The sequence below is a fragment of the Gastrolobium bilobum genome, unplaced genomic scaffold (assembly GCF_033153095.1).
Source record: "Gastrolobium bilobum isolate Gb01-03AN ecotype WA unplaced genomic scaffold, APGP_CSIRO_Gbil_v1 utg3205, whole genome shotgun sequence".
Lineage (NCBI taxonomy): Eukaryota > Viridiplantae > Streptophyta > Magnoliopsida > Fabales > Fabaceae > Gastrolobium > Gastrolobium bilobum.
The window spans coordinates 489,629-512,282 of NW_026899186.1; the positions used below are offsets into that span (position 1 = coordinate 489,629).

At 35.3% G+C, this 22,654-nt stretch overlaps 2 protein-coding genes across 2 annotated transcripts; one reads left to right on the forward strand and one right to left on the reverse strand.

Moving 5' to 3' along the window:
• The first annotated feature begins 12,233 nt into the window (after nucleotides 1-12,233).
• LOC133288043 (ABC transporter E family member 2) lies at nucleotides 12,234-18,279 on the forward strand. Its single transcript, XM_061485738.1, has 12 exons — nucleotides 12,234-12,494; nucleotides 12,719-12,804; nucleotides 12,889-12,986; nucleotides 13,075-13,192; nucleotides 13,276-13,365; nucleotides 15,363-15,667; nucleotides 15,787-15,982; nucleotides 16,207-16,392; nucleotides 16,477-16,749; nucleotides 17,205-17,450; nucleotides 17,588-17,725; nucleotides 17,812-18,279. Exons 1-11 carry the CDS (start codon nucleotides 12,392-12,394, stop codon nucleotides 17,705-17,707), a joined length of 1,821 nt encoding a protein of 606 aa, XP_061341722.1. The 5' UTR covers nucleotides 12,234-12,391; the 3' UTR covers nucleotides 17,708-17,725; nucleotides 17,812-18,279.
• A 1,001-nt stretch (nucleotides 18,280-19,280) lies between these two features.
• On the reverse strand, nucleotides 19,281-22,133 carry LOC133288035 (pentatricopeptide repeat-containing protein At4g19220, mitochondrial). The gene has a single exon (XM_061485725.1). It carries the CDS (start codon nucleotides 22,131-22,133, stop codon nucleotides 19,281-19,283), a length of 2,853 nt encoding a protein of 950 aa, XP_061341709.1.
• Between the last annotated feature and the right edge of the window lie 521 nt (nucleotides 22,134-22,654).

Here is a 22,654-nt window from a genome sequence, read left to right on the forward strand (position 1 = left end):
TAGCTATGTCGGAAACACAGAAGAGGCTTATTCCTTCCTTCTCTTACTCTAGGCGTTTAAATACTGGAGGCAACAAAATCAACACATAATGTGACATCTTGAATTCGAGTTTCTTTTCCACCACAAAAAATATAAATAAATAAATAAGAGCAATCCATCTCAACTCAATTGATCTATCTCGCTACCTAACACAGAAGCTCTAATTAATGTTTGGTCCAAACCATGCCAAGTTTGTAGTCAAGATAAAAATAGTGTGTGGACCAAGAAGCATGTGACATCGAGCCAAAAGCTAACAAAGACTTTTAAAATCTTTTATCACTTCCGACGAAACTGTAAGTCAGTTCATGTTTGCTTCACATTGATTACTATGTTGTGTATTTTACCTTGACAATAGTTTCTTTATGGGTGGAAGACTAGGTTTACAGTTCATACTATTTGGACCAGCTATTTTTGTTACATTTTGAGTCATTAAGTGGACAGAGAGCATATTGGATATCTTACCACCACTTGGTATTGGTCCTATACTTAGCTTGGAATGAGAGAATGTCGGAAGAAAGGACACTAAATTATCCTCTCTTTGGATGAAATTTAATATGTAAATTGATCAAGAGCATATATAAAGCAACTCTAGTGTTGTGATCCAACTATACGAAAAAGATAGGATTTACAAACGCGAAAGATGTTCAATGCAAGCACAAATAGAAAACCAAAGTGCTGGATATGAACATAAATAAGTTACATTAAAACAGAGATTATTCTGGTTCACTATAATCAATTTTCTGACTTTCTTGGGATATAAATTGGTAGAAAGGAGGCAGCCCTACATTGTCCTTCGTTGTATATGGTTAGTCACTATTCAGTTAACTGATTCTGCTAGCAACAAATCCCTTCCTCATTAGATGTAGTTCTTAACATCCACCGTATCCATTTTTTCTATCGGCAATTCCACTTAACAAACAAGCCAAATCTTAAGCACAAGGCACCACGATATTGTGAGGTTTGCTGGCTATTGATTTTTCTGAAATATGACAGGCTTTTAGTCGTTTAGATGTGTGTTATAGTCATAGATACATAAAGTTAACAACACTTTTTTTTGTTTTCATTTTTGAAACACAAAATTGATAATATGATGTTTTGTTACGAGTTAGAGACGAATCCTCGTATATCTTATCGTTTAGTGTGTGTTGGTCGACTTTTTTTTTCACTCTCATAACATGGTAGTGAAAATATTCTTCAGGAAAAAAATCTAAAATCTAGACGAGATTACTTTAGGAATCTTGTTTTTGTAACACGTTGTTGCTACTCACGGCAAGTGCACCGATCGTACAAGTAATATATGATTAAGTAAGAGATCGTTCCCACGAGGATTACGGTTCAAGCACTAATTCACTATCGCAAACTTAGTTGGACAATCGAAAGTGTATTTGGAAACAGGATTTGAATTGCAAAATTAAAATATTAAATATTAAGCTAATTACTTGCAAGAATTAAAGACAAGAAATTAAAGATGTGATTTAACTAATAAAATAAAAACGTAGCTAGGGGTTCGATTTCATTTAATCTCCTTATTACGTTTGAATTCCTTCTTAATGTTAATTGTCCTTAGTATCAATCTAATCAATTCTTTCGCATGTTATTAGAGCTCAATCCCTTGTTACTCTAAAATCTTTACAATATTGGAAGAACCCTAGTTCCCCGGTTATTCCCCAAGCATGCAAGCATTAAATTCAAGAATCTTAAAGATTACGCAAACCCTATGTCTATCCCTAGAATCATAACGTTTATGATGAAGTTATCAGATATGGATCACACACCAACATCCCTATTGTCATGCATTTACCGATGATCATTATATAAGATTCAAGCCTATATAAAGCATTAAAAACAGATAACTTCATTCATGATAAAAAGGAAAATTAACGTACGAATTATTCAAAGCATAATAAATCGACTAAAATCCATCTAACCCTAACTACTTAAAGAACTAGCCGGACATGGCAAAATCAAGAACAAAAGAAAATAGAAAAGCTCCCCCAAACTCCATAAGTGATTGGTGGATCTTCAATATCTCCAGTGAACACTTGACGTTGATCCGTCTCCGCCGCTCACGAACATGAATCTGATGTTTCTCCGCATTCATTCAGCCTCCGAGCACCCAAGAGTTGTTTAGCAATGTAAAAGTTATCTATTTCTGGTCCCCAATGGTGTTTTAAATAGGTCAAGAGTTCGTATTGCAGTAGAAAACTTGAATGGGCCTAAGTTGGACTTGTCTGGGCGCTTAAGCTTGTGAATGGGGGCTTAAGCTCCCACTTCTAACAACTTGATAAGATCTTCAATCTTATTGTTTTCACCTTGATTCATCTTCTTTTCTGATTTGATCTCTCTTTATCTAAATCTTCATTTTTGAATCATTTGTTATCAAATCCCTTTAAAAATAAAAAATATATTAATTAGTTCCAACAATCAGATAATGTTCATGATTATCATTTTAAAACCCTAATTTTTGACTTGTTCAACTAGATAATTCATATTATTTTAGTCCATTAAACAAGATAAACTAAAGGTTTATCACACATCTTCATCTAATAATCATGTAAATTTCACCTAATGTATGTAGTACAGAAATTATCATGAAAATTGCTTATAAACTAGTTTCAAATAAAAATAAGAGGTTCCATCCCCTTCCAAGATTTTCGGCATTGAATGTACTTACATGTGAAGAGAAGAAAAAAGGGTAACAACATTCAAAGTAAACGGTCCAATCAATAGAAATTTAGTAAACAGGGGCCCGACCAATGCTTGTCTGCTTCACCATGACTAGTATTTCTTTTCTTTTCTTTTTTCTTTTTTGTAATTTAGCTTGACTTGACCATCGTTTCTTTTGGGGTTGTGGAAAACTGGAAGACGAGGTTTTCTCACAATGTTATGTGGACCAGCTGATACTGCTGTATAGAAGAGTCATTTATGTCACCATTTCTACATTAGTGTTTATCGTGCAAATTACTGATGATCAGAGCACATTATATATGGGAATGGTAATCGGCTACCACTGTATATTGATCAGCCTGTATTATGTGGTGATTGGTGTCAAAATTTTGGTATGCGGATAACAAAATTGCTTACCGGCTAAGATAATATCTTCAGGGTGGAGCTTTTGACACAAAAGTAAGTAGAATGTCACATGCTACTGAACACTACAGCAATTCAATGAAAACACAACAAATGATCACACTGGAATTTAATTTAATTTATGTTGTCAAAATAATTTATTATAAAAGTTAAGTAGTTGAATGAACTAATCTGAAAATACATAAGAATTTCTTTGTGACTAATGAATAAAACTTGGACTTCCCTCCCTCTTCAGTCTTTGTCTCTGTGGTTTGGTTTTTCTCTAGTTTTGCTTATCAGTCAGTAGTCATGCCCTGGTTTATACGTTCTATAGAAAGTGAAGTCTTGATAAATTTTAATGTATTGCTTCTAATAAAAGTCAATGCTTGTCAGCTTCACCATGACTAGTCTTTTTTTGGGGTGGAAGAATGGAAGATGAGGTTTTTTCCTAATGCTATGTGGACCAGCTGATATTGCTAAAATTGGGTGTTATTTGTGTCATTACCAGCACATAGTATCAGACTATATAGTCCATATACTCACTTTGGAAGGGAGAAAGTGAAAGGAAACAAAGTTAAATTATCCTCTGTCTGGATGAAATCTAATAACTTATTTTTCATGTTACTTAATGGAGCATACATATAAAACAACTAAGTGTGATGATCCAACTATGCGAATAAGATATTTACCGAGGTGATAGATGTTCAATCTTAGCACAAATACAAAACCAAAAGTGCCTAGCTGTGAATAGAAATGTAAGTTATATTCAAACAGAAATTGATCTGGTTCAAAAAGAAATATAGCTCAAAAGAAAAAAAAAATTCCTAAAATTAATTTTCTCGTTCTCTTAGGATATAAATTGGTAGAAAAGAGAAAATCTACGTTGTTCTTCGCTGATGTATGGCTAGTCCCTATTTCGCTAGCAATAATCGCTTCCTCACAAAAAACCGTCAATGCATGTTTATATAGGTGTATGATCGATTATATGGCGGTTTATAGCCGTTTGAATACTAATTTTTTATTAAAACACGTGACAACATATCCATATCTGGATATCTCATGGGCTTATGTTCGGATATCTATCGAGGGCATATCTGGATATCCATATTCAAATATTTAAATATTCATATTCGGATATTTGAGTGCATCAACCCTGTATGATCCAATTTTGGTCCAAACTGATTTCTAATGGATTCTTTCTCGCTTCTCACGTATGAATGCATCATTCTAACAGTGTTTCTCATGTGTGAGACTTGTATGTATGGATCAAGCATGTGATTCTCTCAATGCATGAGTTTATGCCTTCTAAATGCAACCTTGAGATATATGGCTCAATAAACTCAGTTCTCAACATTCCTAAGACTCTAAAAAGCCGTTACAAACAGTGTAAACATGAGTCTTCAGTCTTTTTCATTGGTCTTCAAGTCTTGAGCCTTTTAGCTCCTTTACTCACTTGAAAACTTTGATTTTGTTGTTGACTTTGCTTATTTGAGTTGTCCCTTCACGTTTGCATATTGTCTTAGTCTTCTAGCTTCATTTATGACTTGTTGCACTGCCTTCAATGTTGCGCATCCATGTTGAGCTTTATTGGTGCTTTGTTATCATCAAAACCTCATTTGTATGTACTTGATAACCTATGGTTCAACAATATAAGCCTCTATTTTAGATTTTCAAGTTATAACAACTCCACCCAAAGTGAATACATATCTAGTGGTGGACTTACTATTTTCGATTTGAGCACCAAGAGACATCAGAATATCCATCCACAGTTGAAGGATAACCATAGTAGTGTAGAGCATAATCTTTAGTACCTTTGATATATCTCATCAACCTATTGAGGGCATCCCAATGCTCTTTACTAGGATTACTAGTGAAACAACTTAGCATACCAACTGTAAAAGCTATGTCAGGTCTAGTGCAACTCGCAGCATACATGAACTACCAATCAATTTTGAATATTTTAACTTATCAATGTTGGTCTCTTCATGAGAACTCTGTCTTTTATTATAATCACATGGTGTCTCACTCAGGCAGAAAGTAGTTGCTTAATATAATATGTCTGGCTAAGAGAGATGACTTGCCTTTCAAAGCTTACTTTTATACCAAGAATGGTATTAGTAATACCAAGATCTTTCATGTCAAATTCTTTAGCTAAATTAGCTTCATGTCACTCACTACAGAATGATCGAAGTCAAGAATTAACATGTCATTCATATACAAGCAAATGATGATTATCTTATTTGACATAAAATGATGGTAAAGGAATTTATCTGAATAACTAGGCTGAAATCCATAACTCTTTACCACTTTGTCAAATTTAAGATATATGTTACTTCTTATGTGGTTGCTTAAGATCATACAAAGATTTATTCAATTTACAAACTTTGTCCTCAAGACCTTTTATTATAAACCCTTCCGGTTGCTCCATGTATATTTCCTTATTCAACTCTCTATTTTGGAAAGTCATCTTTATATCCATTTGATGCACTATGTAGTGTTTAATATACTAGAAAAGACCTGTATAGCGAGGAAATTGCTATGGAAATTTCGTTGCTAATTTTATCCTCGCTACTACTTTTCGTCACAGATTCCCTCGCAAAATCGTTTGCAAGGGAATTTGTGACGGAAAGTAGTAGCGAGGATGAAATTAGCGACGGAATTTTCATAGCATTTCCCTCGCTATACAAGTTTTTTCTAGTAGATGCCAAAGCAAGAAGAACTCTTATAGTTGATAGATGGCACATAGGTGAGCAAACATCAAAATAGTCTATTTCACTTTATTATTTATAGCCTTTAGCTACTAAAAGTGCTTTGTATCTGGCTTTCGATCCATCACTATTCAGTTTCTTCTTTAGTGCCCATTTACATCCTACAGTCTTAGCCCTTTTCGGTAAATTGACTAGTTGCCAAGTATGATTCTGCAACAGAGAGCTCATTTCATCATCTATGGCTTCTGTCCACAACAGAGATTCCCTAGATCTTATTGCTTCCTGGTAGAAGAATGGATCATCCTCTAGATGGTAAGTGAAATGTCCTCGCCAAAATCTTTAGGAACTCTTTCTCTCTCTCTCTCTTGTATATACTCTAACTGGATCTGGTTCAATAGCTAGCTGTGTAGGGTTAGTGTCATAAAGGCTTGCATCAGATTCTATAGGAGATTCTAAAATCATATCTGTAGATCTAGAAACACTCAAGCCATGATCTTTGAGAGACTTATTCTTAAATAATTCTACTTTTTTGGATTCTATCATTGTGTTAGTTGATAAATCCAAAAACTTATTTGCAACATTGTCATCTGCACTTCCTAGATATACACAAGTAATGGTTTTAAGTCCCATTTTAGGTCTCTTAGGATCTTGTATTCTTACACAAAATATATCTCCAAGTCTTAAGAGTATCATATTTACAATGACGCTTATACCATATCTCATAAAGTGTTATAGAAAACTTAGAGTTGCGACAACCAGTTCAAGATGTGACTAGCAGTTAGAGTTATTTCTCCCCAATAGGAGGAAGGAATGCCAGCTATAAGTAACATAGAATTTAACATTTCAATTAAGTCCTATATTTGCGCTCGGCAACACCATTTGATTAAGGTGAGTAAGGAGCAATGGTTTTAAGTATTATGCCCTCTAAAATACAAAATTCCTTGAATCCTGTCATTGTTTATTCTCCTCTTCAATCCTAAACCTCTTAATTTTCAAGTTGACTTAATTTTCTACTCTTGACTTAAAAACTTGAACCTTTCAAAAGATTCATCTTTCAATTTCAACAAATAGACATGACAATATCTTGAAAAATCGTCTTTGAATGTTATTAAATACTTCTAACCACCTCTAGTTACATAATTTCTAAAGCCACAAAGGTCATAATGTATCAAGATGTTGTGTGCTTTTAGAAACCGACTTAAAAGGTTTTCTAGTTATAATGACCCTAAATGGTAAATCTTAATTAGAGATTTAATTTAAGAATTTAAATTTCATAATTAGATTCAGTGAGTGATTCCGAGTATTTTGACTGTAATATGACTATGTTATGAACAGTGCGTTCTGCTGGAGAATTTACAGTTTATGAATTAACCGGTAGAGCTTAAAAGAGCAAAATAATTTTAGAGACATAATTTGATATTTCTGACGACAAATATGAGTTCAGAACGAAAAATTGTATAGTCTGGCACTTTCCGTGAAAATCTCGTGAATAGTGTTTTTACCGGGTATTTTGTACTGCTGTTTAAGCAACCGGTAGAGTCCAGAAATAAATAATTGATGAAATAAGAATAAGAAAGTCCAATATATGCCAAGCAAGTCAATATAGGCCCAAGAAAATGATAAGTTTATAAGTTTTAAGTTTCATAAGTAAATGAAGTACAATTAGTGATTCAAAGTGCATTTCGTCAAAAACGGTGCAAAAACCATACTGTGAATTCTGAATATTGTTCCTTAGGAAATAAAAATTTATGTAAATGATATTAGAAAAAATAAAAATATATTTGTAGCCTTGAGTTAGTTCCGGGTTAGTTTAAGTGAAAATACGCGAAAGAAAAATACCTGGGTAAAAGGTCACATGTGTTTAAAACCTTAAGTGAATCAAATGATACAATTCCAAATCAGTTTCTCTCTCTTCCTTGCTCCAAAAACCCGATCTGCACCTAAGAAAGGGGGGGTTAGGGTTGATCTTTCTTCTTTGATTTCTCCACCTATAATCCTCCAAATCCAATGACCCACCACATGAAATTGCTTGTAAACCACCCAATAAAGCCATTCCACCCATCAATTTGAGCTTTTGTTGAGTGTGTGAAGAGTTATTCTCTCCCCCAAATTCGTGCACTATTCATCAAGAGGGCAAAATGAAGTTTTTGATGGAGATTCTCTTGGTGTAGGTCTTCTAGGCTTTGGGTAGTTGATTTGAGGTAACAAACCTCTATTTACATGATGTTGTTTTGATTATTTAAGTTATAAAATTGTGTATATGCCTTGGGTGGGAAAGCATGATGTGTTAAAATATGTATTGATGAGGAATAGTTGATATTTTGATGTATGAAATGAAAAGAAGCTTTGTAAGTATGTAAAAAAATTAGAGAAAAATCATGTCTTCCCTCTCTATCTTCGGCCTTTGATAGAGTTAATAGGATTTATTGTGCCAATTTAGTTGATGCTTTAAGAGGGGTTTTATGTGTTCAAGTAAGTATAATTTGGATGAATTAGTAAGAATATTACATTGGAAAGAAAATCCTTGGAAACATACCTTGATGTTTCGGCCTTGATGTGTTGTGAAGGACTTGGTGTCTAAACTCAAAATAGGAACCTAGTGGATGCATGCCTAAGTGTTTGCAAGTTGTAAGGAAGTAAAGAAAATGTATTGTAAAAGAGATGGATCTTTGGAAATTCCCCTTATAGGATTCGACCTATAGGGTATTTAGGGATATATTTTGTACATTTTATTTTAAATAAAATGTGTTGTAATAAATTGTATAAAAGTGATGAGTTTTGAAGAAAAATAGCATGATTTATGTTGAAAATTCCTAAGGGAATGGTTGTTTAAAGTAAAGAACACCAACGGTTATAAAGAGGTCTAGACTTGTGTATTGGCATAACATTGGCAAAAGTATAAAGAAAGGAAGATAGGCGATAAAATGTATGCCTTATGGAAAGTCTAGGCATGATAGCATTTTATAGATTTGTATTTGTGGATTCTTGCTCTAGGTGTACCTAGGGACTAAAAAGGATCGGAATCTCTTGAGGACATATAAGTAACTTGTGCAACAAGTAAGCGTATTGGTAAAGCTTCAAGAGGTAAGCTCTATGTTTAAGGAGTCTTTTCCTGCTTGAGTGTTCCACCATGGTTAGTGAACTATGGTTGGACTGTATGACTGTTATTTAGATGCTTTATATAGATGCATTCATATAGAGTTATTTGATAACATGATATGTTTTGCTCTGATATGACTTCTGTAATATGATTTCTGTAACAATCTCTGGTCATTGATTGTATAGTACCTGGATGTTCGCTTTGGGGTCCTCCCTCGGGACTGATGGTGTACGCCTCTGATATGTCTGGTTCCGCTTTGGGGTCCTCCCTCGGGAACACGTGCGTTGATTTTCGCTTGGGGTCCTCCCTTGGGAATGACGGCGCACATCTCTGATATGATATGGATATATGCTTTGTTCTGTTATGATATCTCTTATATGTTGTATTTGTATACTCTGTATCTGACTTTCATGCAGGAGTGAGCCAGGGGTATGGAGAACTCTCTATAAACCTGGAGCTTATTGAGATTTGTAATCTCACCCCTCGTTGGGGACATATTTTCAGGTGCCCAGATTCTCGGTGAGTCCTCACGAGGCAGGGACGCGACACGTGGCTGAGGCAGTTGACGGATCAGATTTTGAGTGGCTGTAGGCTACTACTTTTTGGAAGTATATTCATGTCATTTTGTATTTCCGCCTTTGATGGATCATGACATTGATCCTTTATTTTGTATATGGCCTGTATATGTTTTGTACATGTCTGTCAGTTTGATGCATGTACATTTGAGTATTCAGGAACGTTATATGATGATGTAGTATTCAGATAGGTTTACGTTTGATGGCATGCTGTTAGATATAGTGGCACTGAGCCATGTTATGCATGCGCCCATGTATGGGTATTTGATTATATTTGGATATCTGGTATTTCTGAATTGATATGTTGTATAAACTGTTTATCAGGAAATGCTTCTGAGTGGGATTGGAAAATCTCCAGTTGTCCGATTTATAGAGGAAATTCTGCCCGATTTTCGTTTACGCCAAGTAAGAATTAAGTTAGAAAAAGAAAAAGTTAGCTCATATTTTCGTAAGTTAAGTCTTCCGCTGTTTTCTGTTTTATCATATGTATGTTAATTGAACCGGCTCGAGACGGGGATGTTACACTAGTGATCTTAGTTTGTGCACATACTTCACATTTGTCAAATCGAATATAGGTATCCAATGGAATATCGTGAGTTTTAGCTAGATGTTGCATTTTTCTATAGTTCACATGTGCAAATCTATTATGTAACAACTTTGGATCAATCAAATTCGAACATACTTGGTTTATGCTTATTGTATCTAAACTCAACATATACATAACATTAACCATGAGTGCACAACCAAAATAATATGAGTTAATAGATAAAGTTACTTTACCATTCATAGTTGAGAAAGATATACCAGCTTTATTAAGAAAACTCAGATATCAATTTCTTTTTAAGTAAAAGAACTACTCTAACGTATTTTACAGTTAGCGCTTTACTTGAAGAAAGCACCTAAGTCATCGAATACCACCACCCTAATCACTCGACATGAACCACCACTATCGCTAGTAGCTACCACCATCGCCATCGATTATGCCCCCACATTGCCACTAGTCACTGTTGGCGCCGTTACCACCATTTTCATCGGCCACTTTCACCACCGCTCCAACCATCATTGTCACCATTGTCGTTGGCCACTATCACCTCAAACCACTGACCACTGCCACCTCAACCACCTAACACCAACCATTATCGCCACCACTGCCATCAGTTAGCCATAACAATCATCTTCGGTCATCGCCACGCCAGTGATGTCACCACCATCCATCGTTCTTAGCCCCCACAATCGCCACCCCCACCCGCCAATGTCATTAGCTACTGATATTGACAATCAATTTAAAACTTAATTTTATAAATTTATTTGGTGAAAATATAATTTTTTATTGTGAAAAAGATTCATAAATTATTTATATATTTTATTTAAAATTGTGACTTTCAATATTTGTTATAATTTAAAATAAGTATTAATGTTTAAATTTCAAAAATATATTTTGAAAAATCATAGAAAATTTTGTTAAAAAGGTATTTTTTGTGTATTTATATCATATTTATCTTGACATCATATGATTCGCTTCAAATACTGGATAAGATAATATTTATCCTAACTGTCTGTTTATCTAATGCATATCAAATACAAATAGGATATCATTTACCAATAAATAAATAAAAATACAAATAGGATATAAGTTGTCCATAACATTTTTTACTATTCTATTCATTCTTATCCTATTTTGTCTAACAAATAAGCCTTAAGTAGCGTATTCATATTGCTAAAGTCACTAAGGTAATATAAAAAATGTTCGGTCCAACTAAATATAGTGTGCGCTAATAAATTGCTAATCTAATATGTTCTTATGCTAGCCATAGAATAGTAATATTGGTTTCGAACTTACTATTTTTTTAGTTATTCATACTGACCTGGATAATTTTTATACAAATACAAGGCTTAGAATTAAAGCCTTCACAATAAAACAAGGCTCTTAGTCCACAAAGACTGTAAAGCCCATCTCTCCAAGCTGCACAATAGTAAAGGTTATCACAGCAAGCTCCTCAACCTTAAAGACACATGACAACAAACTCCTCAACATTTAATCATGACAGCCATACTACTTTGGCATTAAAGAACCTTTGCCTTTACCATGAAGAAATGCATCTTCCAAGCACACATCGCTCTACAATAAAATACATGTATCAACATTAAGGTACATCATCTTCTCCTACATAATTAAATCTGTTTGAACCATAACTGACTTGAGCGTTGGAGTGTCTTGCAGGTACACCCCTCATCTCGTTCCATAGAAGACCCATGGATTAAAGCTGCTCAAAACTCTAAGATGCTCTGACCCAAGGAAGTTCCAGGTCTTTGTGTAGAGGAAAATCACATAATCGGCCCAGTTGTAAAGATTTGTTCTGATCACATACTATCATAGTATAAAAATATAGTTTGTGCAATTTATTTAACTAATTTATATTAAAATATTTAAAATTATTTATCAAATGTATATTTCTTTTAAAATGACTCTTAAATCTTTAAAATGAGAAACTTATTAATTTTAATAGTTGATTTTCTATTTTAAGCTTGTGAATTAGCTTATATCAGGGCGAGCCACACCGAACCGGGTCAACTCAAGCCCAAACATATTCAAACTTAATTTTTCTTATAAAAGCCCAGCCCTCAGGATCCGTTTAAAGTTGGATTTGTTTCAATTGAACCCGACCCATAGACCCGATTTCAGTTGCACGGTGAAGAAGTAACCCTACCCTAGCATAAGCTATATGCTTTTCTGAACGCCTGTGGGAACGTTCCCAGCACACGATTCTCTCTCTATCCGATCACATCCCTTCGGAAGAGAGTTTCACTCTTCAATTTTGTTTTTGCCAGAATTTTCCATTCAATCGCGATCATAACATAACATTCCCCTTTGTGTGAGTTGAATAAGGTTTTAATTCGACATGTCGGATCGGTTGACGCGTATTGCCATCGTGAGCAACGACAGGTGCAAGCCCAAGAAGTGCCGCCAAGAGTGTAAGAAGAGTTGCCCTGTTGTCAGAACCGGTAAGATCTGATTTTCCCCCTTTTGGGGCTCAATTATGGGATGAATTTTTTTGTACCCTAACGCCCCAACGAACTTCAAAATTTCAAACTTTAGCTGGAGCTTAGATTTGGGTTTTTTTTTTTGGGGGGGGGGGTGGGGCTGGGGGAATTTATGTTAATGTAATTTATGTGTCTTAATTACGATGGGGTTTATCATGATTGACTAGTTATGGGTTTGATTGCAGGTAGATTGTGTATTGAAGTTACTTCTGCATCGAAGATTGCTTTTATATCTGAGGAATTGTGCATTGGATGCGGTATTTGTGTTAAGGTATTGAATATGCCGTTATTGTGTTGTTATCTTTGCTCCTAGTTGATGAGGTTTATGTGATGAGGTTGTTATCCATTGGTGTAGAAATGCCCTTTTGAAGCTATCCAGATTATCAACTTGCCAAAGGACTTGGATAAAGACACCACTCATAGATATGGTCCTAATACTTTTAAGCTACATAGGTGAGTTATTTAGCTGCATTTTAGTTGAAAAATTGGTGGCCGTCTGTTTTCTTTAGTTTGTGATGAAAATAGTTATGATGCATGGCAGGTTGCCGGTGCCAAGGCCAGGGCAAGTGCTTGGATTGGTCGGGACAAATGGAATTGGAAAGTCCACTGCCCTTAAAGTTTTGGCTGGAAAATTGAAACCGAACTTGGGTCGTTTCACTGTAATAGCTGAAATTAGCTTTTCTTTACTGCCAACTTGTTTGAGGCTTTATTTCATTCATTTGAATTTCCTTTTCTTTTGCAGAATCCCCCGGATTGGCAGGAAATTTTAACCTATTTTCGAGGATCTGAATTGCAGAATTACTTTACTCGTATTCTAGAGGATGATTTGAAGGTGATGTCTGTGGCCTTGATCAATACTAATGCATGCAATGATGTTTTAATAATTTTGACTCTCTGGCAGTCTAAGACTGAACCAATTATCATGTGCTCTTTCATAACTGTGTTTTTCCAATTTGGTTTTTGTGTTTACTTTCTAATCTTCTTAGTTGACCAATGGCCAAATATGTGCAGTTAGAGTTCATGAACCTAATCTGTTAAAATTGCTTCAACTAAGAAGGGATACAATAATTTTGTGAATAGAGTCAGGCAAGTTTATTATTCTGTTGTCCCCTTTAAATGACTAATTTACAGCATGTGACATTGACATTAACTAAACGTAGCTGAAAACATGTTGGGAGTTCGTTACAGTGCTATGTAGAAGAGGCTAGTCAAATTACGATATAAATAATGTTCAAAGCACTAGGAAAGTCCAAGTTAATTACTATCAGAAATTAGTGAGAAACCCGTGGAAATCGACAGAAAATCAGAGAAGAGAAGAGAGAGAAGGTTTTGCAGAACTTTAGTGTATTGCGTGTAAGAGAGAGAAAATGAAAAGATTACAAAGTCTTCTGTTACACGCTCTATTTAAGAGCAACATTGAAACTCAAAGTTGACTCATCCTATCCAACTATTAAACTGAACTAAACTGAATTACTTACATATTCTAACCACTAAGGATAGATGCTTAACTTTACACAGTCGTATGCTAAAGATATACCACTAAACGGTAAGGACAAAAGGTAAAGTTACACTAATAATTATGGAGCAGTTTTTATTCAAAATGTTTGTTGCTGCTGTGGTGTGTTGCATCATAGATATGCTTTAATTAGTGCTCAAGTTAGTATGTGTTAACTAATTATTCGCAGAACTATTTGTAGGAAACTGTATTATCATATATTGATAGATTGAAATACCTTATTTTCATAAATAAACTTTCTTAACTGTTAGAATATCCAGATGATACCGTATAATATTAAGATTATATCATAATATAGTTTAGAGTATCCTAGGTCTCTTAGGATTAATTTACCTATTTCCTTATATTTCATTATTTGTTTTTGGAGGCTGACTTATATTTGTTAGTTTATTACTAACCATATCATCAACCTATTATTATGTTAATACAAAGTTGGAAAGCCTTGTGATATATTAATGTAAATTTTTGAAGGTATTGCAATCCTTAGATAGTTATATCAACATCAACAACACCTTTATCTCAAACTAATTAGGGTCGATGGTAGATGAACCCAAATGAAAGGTACAAAGGGATTAAAAATAAAAATAAAATGATAATAATATATATATATATAGGGAAAAGTGTTTGTCATTTTAAATGACACAATTTTGTGTCATTTTAATTAAACTACGTCGTTTTGGTGTGTTTTTTGCATTCTCTTTTCTCCATTTTCTTTTTTTCCTAATTTTATAAAAAAGAAAAAATGTAAAAAGATACCAAAAACACACCAAAACGACGTAGTTTCATTAAAAATGACACAAAATTGTGTCATTTAAAATGACAAACATTTAACCCATGTATATAAAAGTAAAAATAAAAGGGGTGTAAAAAATAAATTAATTAATTAATTAAAAAAAAGATTGGGAAGGGGAAATGAGATAAAGGAAAAGTAGGGGGAAAGAGGAGGGGGGGGGGGAGATGAAAAGGAAAAGGACTAAAAATGGATCATCTGGAACATAGGAATAAACAACGGGTCTAACCTAAAAAAGTTATATATGCTTTCAAATTTTAGCGCTGATCGTGCACTGCACCTAAAAAAGTAAATGTTGCGTTGTAACAATCACTGCATAATTCTTTATCCTTTTATTCTGAAACTTCCTTTTTATCTATACTTGATAGCCTAGCTTTTGTTGTGCTTACATTTTTCTGAATATTCAATCATAACTTTAAGCGTTGCTTGAATTTTGTATTGATAAGATGGTATACTGCTTTAAAAAAGTTTTCTCTTCCTGCTAGTAATTGTGCTTATTTTAATATTTTTGTGTATAATATAGGCTATCATCAAGCCTCAGTATGTTGATCACATTCCAAAAGCTGTGCAAGGGAATGTGGGGCAGGTGCTAGACCAGAAAGATGAGAGAGATGCGAAGGAGGAGCTTTGTGCTGATCTCGAGCTTAACCAGGTTATAGATCGTAATGTTGGTGATCTTTCAGGTGGTGAGCTCCAAAGGTTTGCCATTGCTGTTGTTGCCATCCAGAATGCTGAGATATACATGTTCGATGAACCTTCTAGTTATCTTGATGTGAAACAGAGGCTGAAAGCTGCTCAGGTTGTTCGATCATTGCTCAGGCCTAATAGGTTTGTGCCCTTTTATCCCAGTAGTATCTGCTTTAAATCTTGACTGTACCTCGATGTGTACTTTCCCTGATTACTTGTCAAGATAAATATTGAATTTGTTTGCAATTTTCTTTTTCCAGCTATGTAATTGTTGTAGAGCATGATCTTAGTGTCTTGGACTATTTATCGGACTTTATTTGCTGTTTGTATGGCAAACCTGGTGCATATGGAGTGGTAACACTTCCTTTCTCAGTCAGAGAAGGAATTAACATCTTCTTGGCTGGCTTTGTTCCAACAGAAAATCTGAGGTTCCGGGATGACTCTCTTACCTTCAAGGTAATTATAATCTATGCATCTCCTACCACTCATTTGCTGAATATATACCCAATTTGGGTGATGAAAATGAAAAGATTCAGGCTGAAATTGATTTGGCGTGTTTGTTTAAACACGTCAAAAAAGAAAATTGAGTAAAGAAGTGCTGAAATTGTTTAGCATATTGGAGGTTGCCGAATATATTCAGCAACAATTCTTTCCTTATTAAAATTATTACTTGTCTGTAGGTTGCTGAGACTCCACAGGAAAGTGCTGAGGAGGCTCAGACATATGCTCGATACAAATACCCTACCATGACCAAAACTCAAGGCAATTTCAGGCTTCGTGTAGTTGAAGGAGAATTTACTGATTCTCAGATTATTGTGATGCTGGGTGAGAATGGGACTGGAAAGACAACATTTATTCGAATGCTGGTATTCTTCAGTCATATTTATTTCTTCATGGAACTGATTATTTCTTCCACATATCTATTCACATTACTCCTCCTTATTATTCAGGCTGGTTTATTGAAACCTGACGCCGTAGAAGGTGGAGCTGATGTGGAGTTGCCTGAGTTTAATGTTTCATACAAGCCTCAGAAGATTAGCCCAAAGTTCCAGTCAACTGTTAGACACTTGCTACATCAAAAAATACGCGATGCATACACTCATCCCCAGTTCATATCTGATGTGATGAAGCCACTTCTTATTGAACAATTAATGGACCAAGAAGTTGTGAATCTTTCTGGCGGAGAGTTGCAAAGAGTTGCGTTATGTCTCTGTCTTGGAAAGGTATTATAAACTTCATCTTTGAGAACGAACTGCTTGAGATTGTTTATGCACCATAGTGTCTCTGCCACATTCTTGAATACCTTCATAGTTTCTCTAGGCCAGTTTCCGTATAATGAAAACGAGTTTTGTGCTAATCCTTTGTTAAGTTTTTGGAACTTCTTGATTTGGTTGCATGCTTTCTCTTTTGCTGTAGTGTATGCCTTTATTTCAAACTAAGTGTATGCCTTTATTTCAAACTAAGTAGTAATTAACTTTTCCTAATTCATTACTGTTATACGATAGCAGACTGCAGACATATATTTATATGTGCTAATGCTGTGGCAAGATTATTGGAATTATATCACTTGTTTTTGTTGGCTGCTATTCTTTGTCTCATAGTACAATTTATGCCCCTATTTATTTGAAACTAAATCGCATTTAAAGTTTACTGACTCATCAATATTCTACCATAACAGCCTGCAGACATCTATTTGATAGATGAGCCAAGTGCATATCTTGATTCGGAACAGCGAATTCATGCTGCCAAAGTCATCAAGAGATTTATTCTTCATGCAAAGAAAACAGCTTTTGTGGTTGAGCACGATTTCATCATGGCAACTTATCTTGCTGACAGAGTTATTGTTTATGAGGGTCAACCATCAATTGATTGTATTGCAAATTCTCCACAATCATTGTTGACCGGGATGAACCTTTTCTTATCTGTAAGTATCATTACTTTCAATGGTTCCATTATTTTTTTTTCCCCTTTCGATTTACAGTATCCTGCATGTTAAAAATTAGATTTTGCTCTGTGCTGGTGCTTGCATGGTGGATCTAATGTATTTCATCACTGTTGTAGCATCTTGATATAACATTTAGAAGAGACCCAACTAATTTTCGCCCAAGGATCAACAAACTTGATTCAACCAAGGATAGAGAACAGAAGTCTGCTGGGTCTTATTATTACCTTGATGACTGAGTTTTTATTTACGGGAAGGTTTGTCCTTCTGCATTTGCTATTCCTCTTATATTAGAATGCTTTTCATGGCAACTGGAAACTGACCCTGTTACCTTTTGTTGCAGTTGCTCTTTCTCCAACACAACAGTGCATCAGTTTGAGCTTTTCATGCGATCTCAGCTTTAGTTCATTTGATGCCTTGACATATAATGTTGTCCTTTTTCCCTTTGAAGGCATCTTTCTCAATGAAGAGTCTGCATGCAGGCCATATGCTGGTTGGTGCATTTGTATATGTTTCCCTAATATGTAGTGCAGTTGCTCATCACCAGTTTTGGTATGACTTAGGTGGGTGAATCTGAATACTTCATGAGTTTATATTGGTCTTGGCTTTACTTTTGATGTCCCAAATTTAGAGGAACATTCATAATGTCAGATTGAGTTTATTGCCATTTTGGCTCTCATAATTTATCAGTTGAACATGTAACGGAGTATATGTTCACTCCAATGTTCCTTGATTTTGATAGATGTCTCCTGTTTGGAATATATTGCCAGAGGGTTGATATTTTAATGGTTATCATTACAGTTTTAGATGAAATTACGGGTGGTTGTTTATGTGAGACTATTTGAAGAGTTATTATATTCCTCCCGAATATCATTTACAAAATGTGTTTTATTACATATGCCCCTGTGCTTTGTAAAAAATAAGAAGGGAAAAGTTCACCAATGCCCCTGTGGTTTACTTCAGAATCACTTATGCCCCTGTGGTTTTTTTCTTATCACATATGCCCCTGTGGTTTGTAAAAGGGTATGTTTTTTATCACATATACCCCTGTGGTTTCTTATTTTTTACAAAACACAGGGGCATATGTGATAGAAAAAAAACCACAGGGGCATAAATGATTCTGAAGCAAACCACAGGGGCATCAGTGAACTTTTCCCAAATAAGAAACCACAGGGATATATGTGATAAAAAACATACCTTTTTACAAACCACAGGGGCATATGTGATAAGAAAAAAACCACAGGGGCATAAGTGATTCTGAAGTAAACCACAGGGGCATAAGTGATTCTGAAGTAAACCACATGGGCATTGGTGAACTTTTCTCAAAAAGTTATTCTTATAGGGAAATGATTCAACTAATTGGACCAGAAAAATAAAAATAAAACAAGTTAATGTTAAAGAAAAAGTAATTATTGAACAAAAAATAAATATATTAATCAAACTCATAATTTGCCCATTTTTTTTTTAAGTTTATCTTTTTCTCCTTTTGACCTCCTTATTCTAGTCTGGTAGTTTATGGCCACCGAGAATATAGGTTAGTAACCACACACATGTAGTCTTTCAGAAACAAGAATTAAATAAAAAACGAAGAAAAATTAATCTCCCAGATGTATTCTTATATTTATTTTGCACCATGTTACGTAAAGATTTTCATTGCAAAGGTGCTGGTTCAATTGTCGTCACTAGAATCATTGATATCATTGGTTGCAATCTATAAATACTACTATTTAGCATCGCTAAAGTTTGTACCAATGTCTCGGCCTTGAAATGAATAGCCTTCCCTCTTCATAAACTTTCTATAGGTATCCCTCCTTATCCAAAACCAACATCAATAAGACTATAACCTACGGATTTTCGCAATCCTTGGTCCTGGATAAATTGTCTCAAGTTGGTAGCATCTTTCCAGCTTCCTGCAGCAACATACATATTTGCCAACGATATGTAATATCCAACATTTTGAGGTTCAAGTTCAAAGAGACGTTCAGCAATTTGTTTCCCCAACTTGAGTTCTCCATGATAGTTGCATGCACTTAAGAGCGTTCCCCATACACCTGAGCATGCTTTGGATTGTAACCCCTTGGCAAACTCGTAAGCCTCATCTAGTCTTCCTGATCGGCCAAGCATGTCAACCACGTAAACTTGATGCTCAATCTCAGGTTGTACTCCATATTTCTCCAACATACATTCATAGTACCAAAGACCTTTGTTCACGAGTCCTGCATGGCTGCATGCAGATAAAAGGCTAACAAAAGTGCTCTTGGTCACCCTGGTTCCTGACTCCCACATTTCATGGAAGAGTTTGATTGCTTTCTCACCATTCCCATGATATCCATAAGCAGAAATCATTGAATTCCAAGCTGATTCGGACTTCTCCTCTGAATGTCTGAATACTTGAAGAGCAGTGTCTAATCTTCCACAGTTGCTATACAAATCTACAAGAGCTGCTGATATGAAAGAATTATCTTGAATTCCAGACCTGAACACGTGGGCATGAACTTGTTTTCCATGTGTTATGAATCCAATTTGAGTGCAAGCAGAGAGAACACCAACAATGGTGATCTCATTTGGTTTAAACTGAAGTTGATTAAATAGTTCCAATGCTTCTCTACTTTCTCTATTATGAGTTAAAGCTGAGATCATGCAGTTCCATGAGCATATATTGGGAATAGAGCAGAATTTAAACACTACTCTGGCACTGTTGATGTCCCTGCATCTGTCATACATGGTAATTAACGAGTTCTGAACACGAGTATCTGATCCCAAAGGAGCTTTAAGGGCAAGGCCGTGTAGAGATTTTCCTTGACTGAATAGTTCAAGGTTTGCACAGGCTGACAAGACACTTACAAGGGTTATGGAGTCATAGTTGAAAGGAGTTTGCTGTCTCATTAATCTGAAAGTCTCAAGAGCCTCTCGAAAATGATCACCTCGTACACAGCCCACAATCACTGTGTTCCATGAAGCCATATCCGCTAAAGCAGAATTTTCATGCAAAATTGAGAAACTGGCTCTCAGGTCTCCACAATTAATATACATATGCATGAGAAAATTTACTAAAATAATGTGGCTCAAAAATCCAGATTTTAACTGCCAGCAGTGAACTGATTTTCCAAAGTGGAGACTATTAAGGGAGCTGCAGGATGAAAGAATAGCAAAAACAGTTGAGGAGCTGCAATTTGGACCCCAACATAGCAGCTCTCTGAACAAATTTTGAGCCTCTTTAGAATACTTGTTCTGGGAATAGCCAGATATCATTGCATTCCATGAGACTATGTCTCTCTCGGTGGTAGAATTGAACAAAAGCTGGGCTTTATCCACAAGGTTGCACTTTGAATACATGTCTATCAGGCTGTTCAGCAAAGGAAGATGATCAGATACCATCTGTCTTCGAATTGCGAATCCATGGATAGTTCTTCCTTCCCTGGAGAGCATCAGTTCTGAACAAAGTGGAAGTATGGTAGTTAATGTTACCATATCGGGTTGGAAAGACCCTTTTATTTGCATTTCAATCAGAAGATCAAATACTTCATTAATCTTTTCGTTTGAAGCAAATCCTTCCATCATTGCATTCCAGGAAACAATGTCTTTATATGCTATTCCTCTGAATACATTCTCAGCAACCTCGATGTCCCCACATTGTGAATATAATGAAATGAGAGAGTTGGCAACTGAAACATATGAGCTATCCTTGTAACCTAGCTTGATTCCCAGCCCGTGAATGGACTGGCCAAAAGCCAACTCTCCCAAACTTGAAGACGCTGAGATAGCACAAGATAGACTAACATTGTCTGCTTTTTCTTCAGAAAGAGTCATCTTTTTGAAGTAATACAATGATTTCTCGGGATCACAATTGTAAAGACTTCCTCTCATTATTGAATTCCATGAAACAGCATCTTTATACTCCATCTCTTCAAATAGACACTCAGAAGAGCTTAGATCACCACACTTAGCGTACATGTCAATAAGTGCATTACCTAAACTGATATCCACAAGCATTCCAAATTTTATACTCAAACAATGAATTGCCCGTCCTTGATCAAAATTTTTCGTGTGTAATGAAGCTGATATCATAAGCAATAGAGTGGTGGAATCAAATCCAGTTTGGGCCTTGATCATTTTCTCAAAGAAGTCCATTGCTGTCCAATAGCTGTTATTTTCAAGAGAAGCTGCAATAATAGCATTCCAAGCAATCACATCTCTATTGTGAATCTCATCAAACAAATCCCTTGAAGAGGTGAAGTCTCCAGCCTTAGAATAAACAGTGAGTAGAGATGTTGATGTGGAGAGATGAGCTAGAACACCTATCTTTAAGGCTGCACAATGGGCAATAATGGCAGTCACAATTGTAGGTCTTTTGAGGGACAATCTAATGTAATCAACAACAAGCTCAAAATGGATATCTCTCCCATGTAGAGCCCTTTGTAGCATTTCTTCAAACAGCTGAATGCCAGTGCAAAAACGACGACAATAAAGTGACAACAGGGTAGGAGCATTGGGAAGAATGGCAACCCTGTGTCGCTGAACAATGCTGAAGTTCCCATTTTGGTAGTTCTGCGAAGAAAATGAATGGGATGATGGTGATCTTCTTGGTCGAATCAAGGCTAAATTTTGATAGACCCGTCTTGTAACGTGCTTCAGCGGCAATTGGAAAACTACCCATGTTCTCATTTTCGCTTCATTCTTGATTGTAGCTATGAAAAATCCTGTCTTGCACTGAAGGACGTGAATTTGAGAACTCTGCAATTTCGATGACTATGCAAAGGAGTAGAATGGTTCCTACGAAATAACTCACTCTTCTTCGTAGAAAAGATTTGGGCAGTCTTCTTATGACTTTGTGGGATTGGTCTTGCCAAAACTAGTTCAATTGAGTTTTGGGAACAAAATGCTAATTGAATTTTGTTTTGAAATCAAATATTTTTGAATTAGGGAGTTTCATTTCCAACAGCTAATCAGATAACTAAATGCGGAAAAACAAATCCATTAAAACATGATATTCCCTGAAATTATTGTAAATTATTCTGTTATTAAGAATGATTATTAGTTACCATATATTAAACTTGATTTTATGCTAGCAATTATTCAGCTAGGTCTATACATTGTAGTGAAACCATGTCCAGTGATTAATTCAAAAAATAATATTGAGCTCTTTTCTATTCAAGTAGAGCATCATCTTACCATTGTTACACAAG

Excerpts from the sequence above, each read along its gene's own strand:
- LOC133288043 (XM_061485738.1), top strand. The coding sequence starts at position 12,392 with ATGTCGGATCGGTTGACGCGTATTGCCATCGTGAGCAACGACAGGTGC. Across the intron at positions 15,668-15,786 it reads TCATTGCTCAGGCCTAATAG|CTATGTAATTGTTGTAGAGC; the intron begins GTTTGTGCCCTT and ends TTCTTTTTCCAG. Across the intron at positions 16,393-16,476 it reads CAACATTTATTCGAATGCTG|GCTGGTTTATTGAAACCTGA; the intron begins GTATTCTTCAGT and ends CTTATTATTCAG.
- LOC133288035 (XM_061485725.1), bottom strand. The coding sequence starts at position 22,133 with ATGAGAACATGGGTAGTTTTCCAATTGCCGCTGAAGCACGTTACAAGA.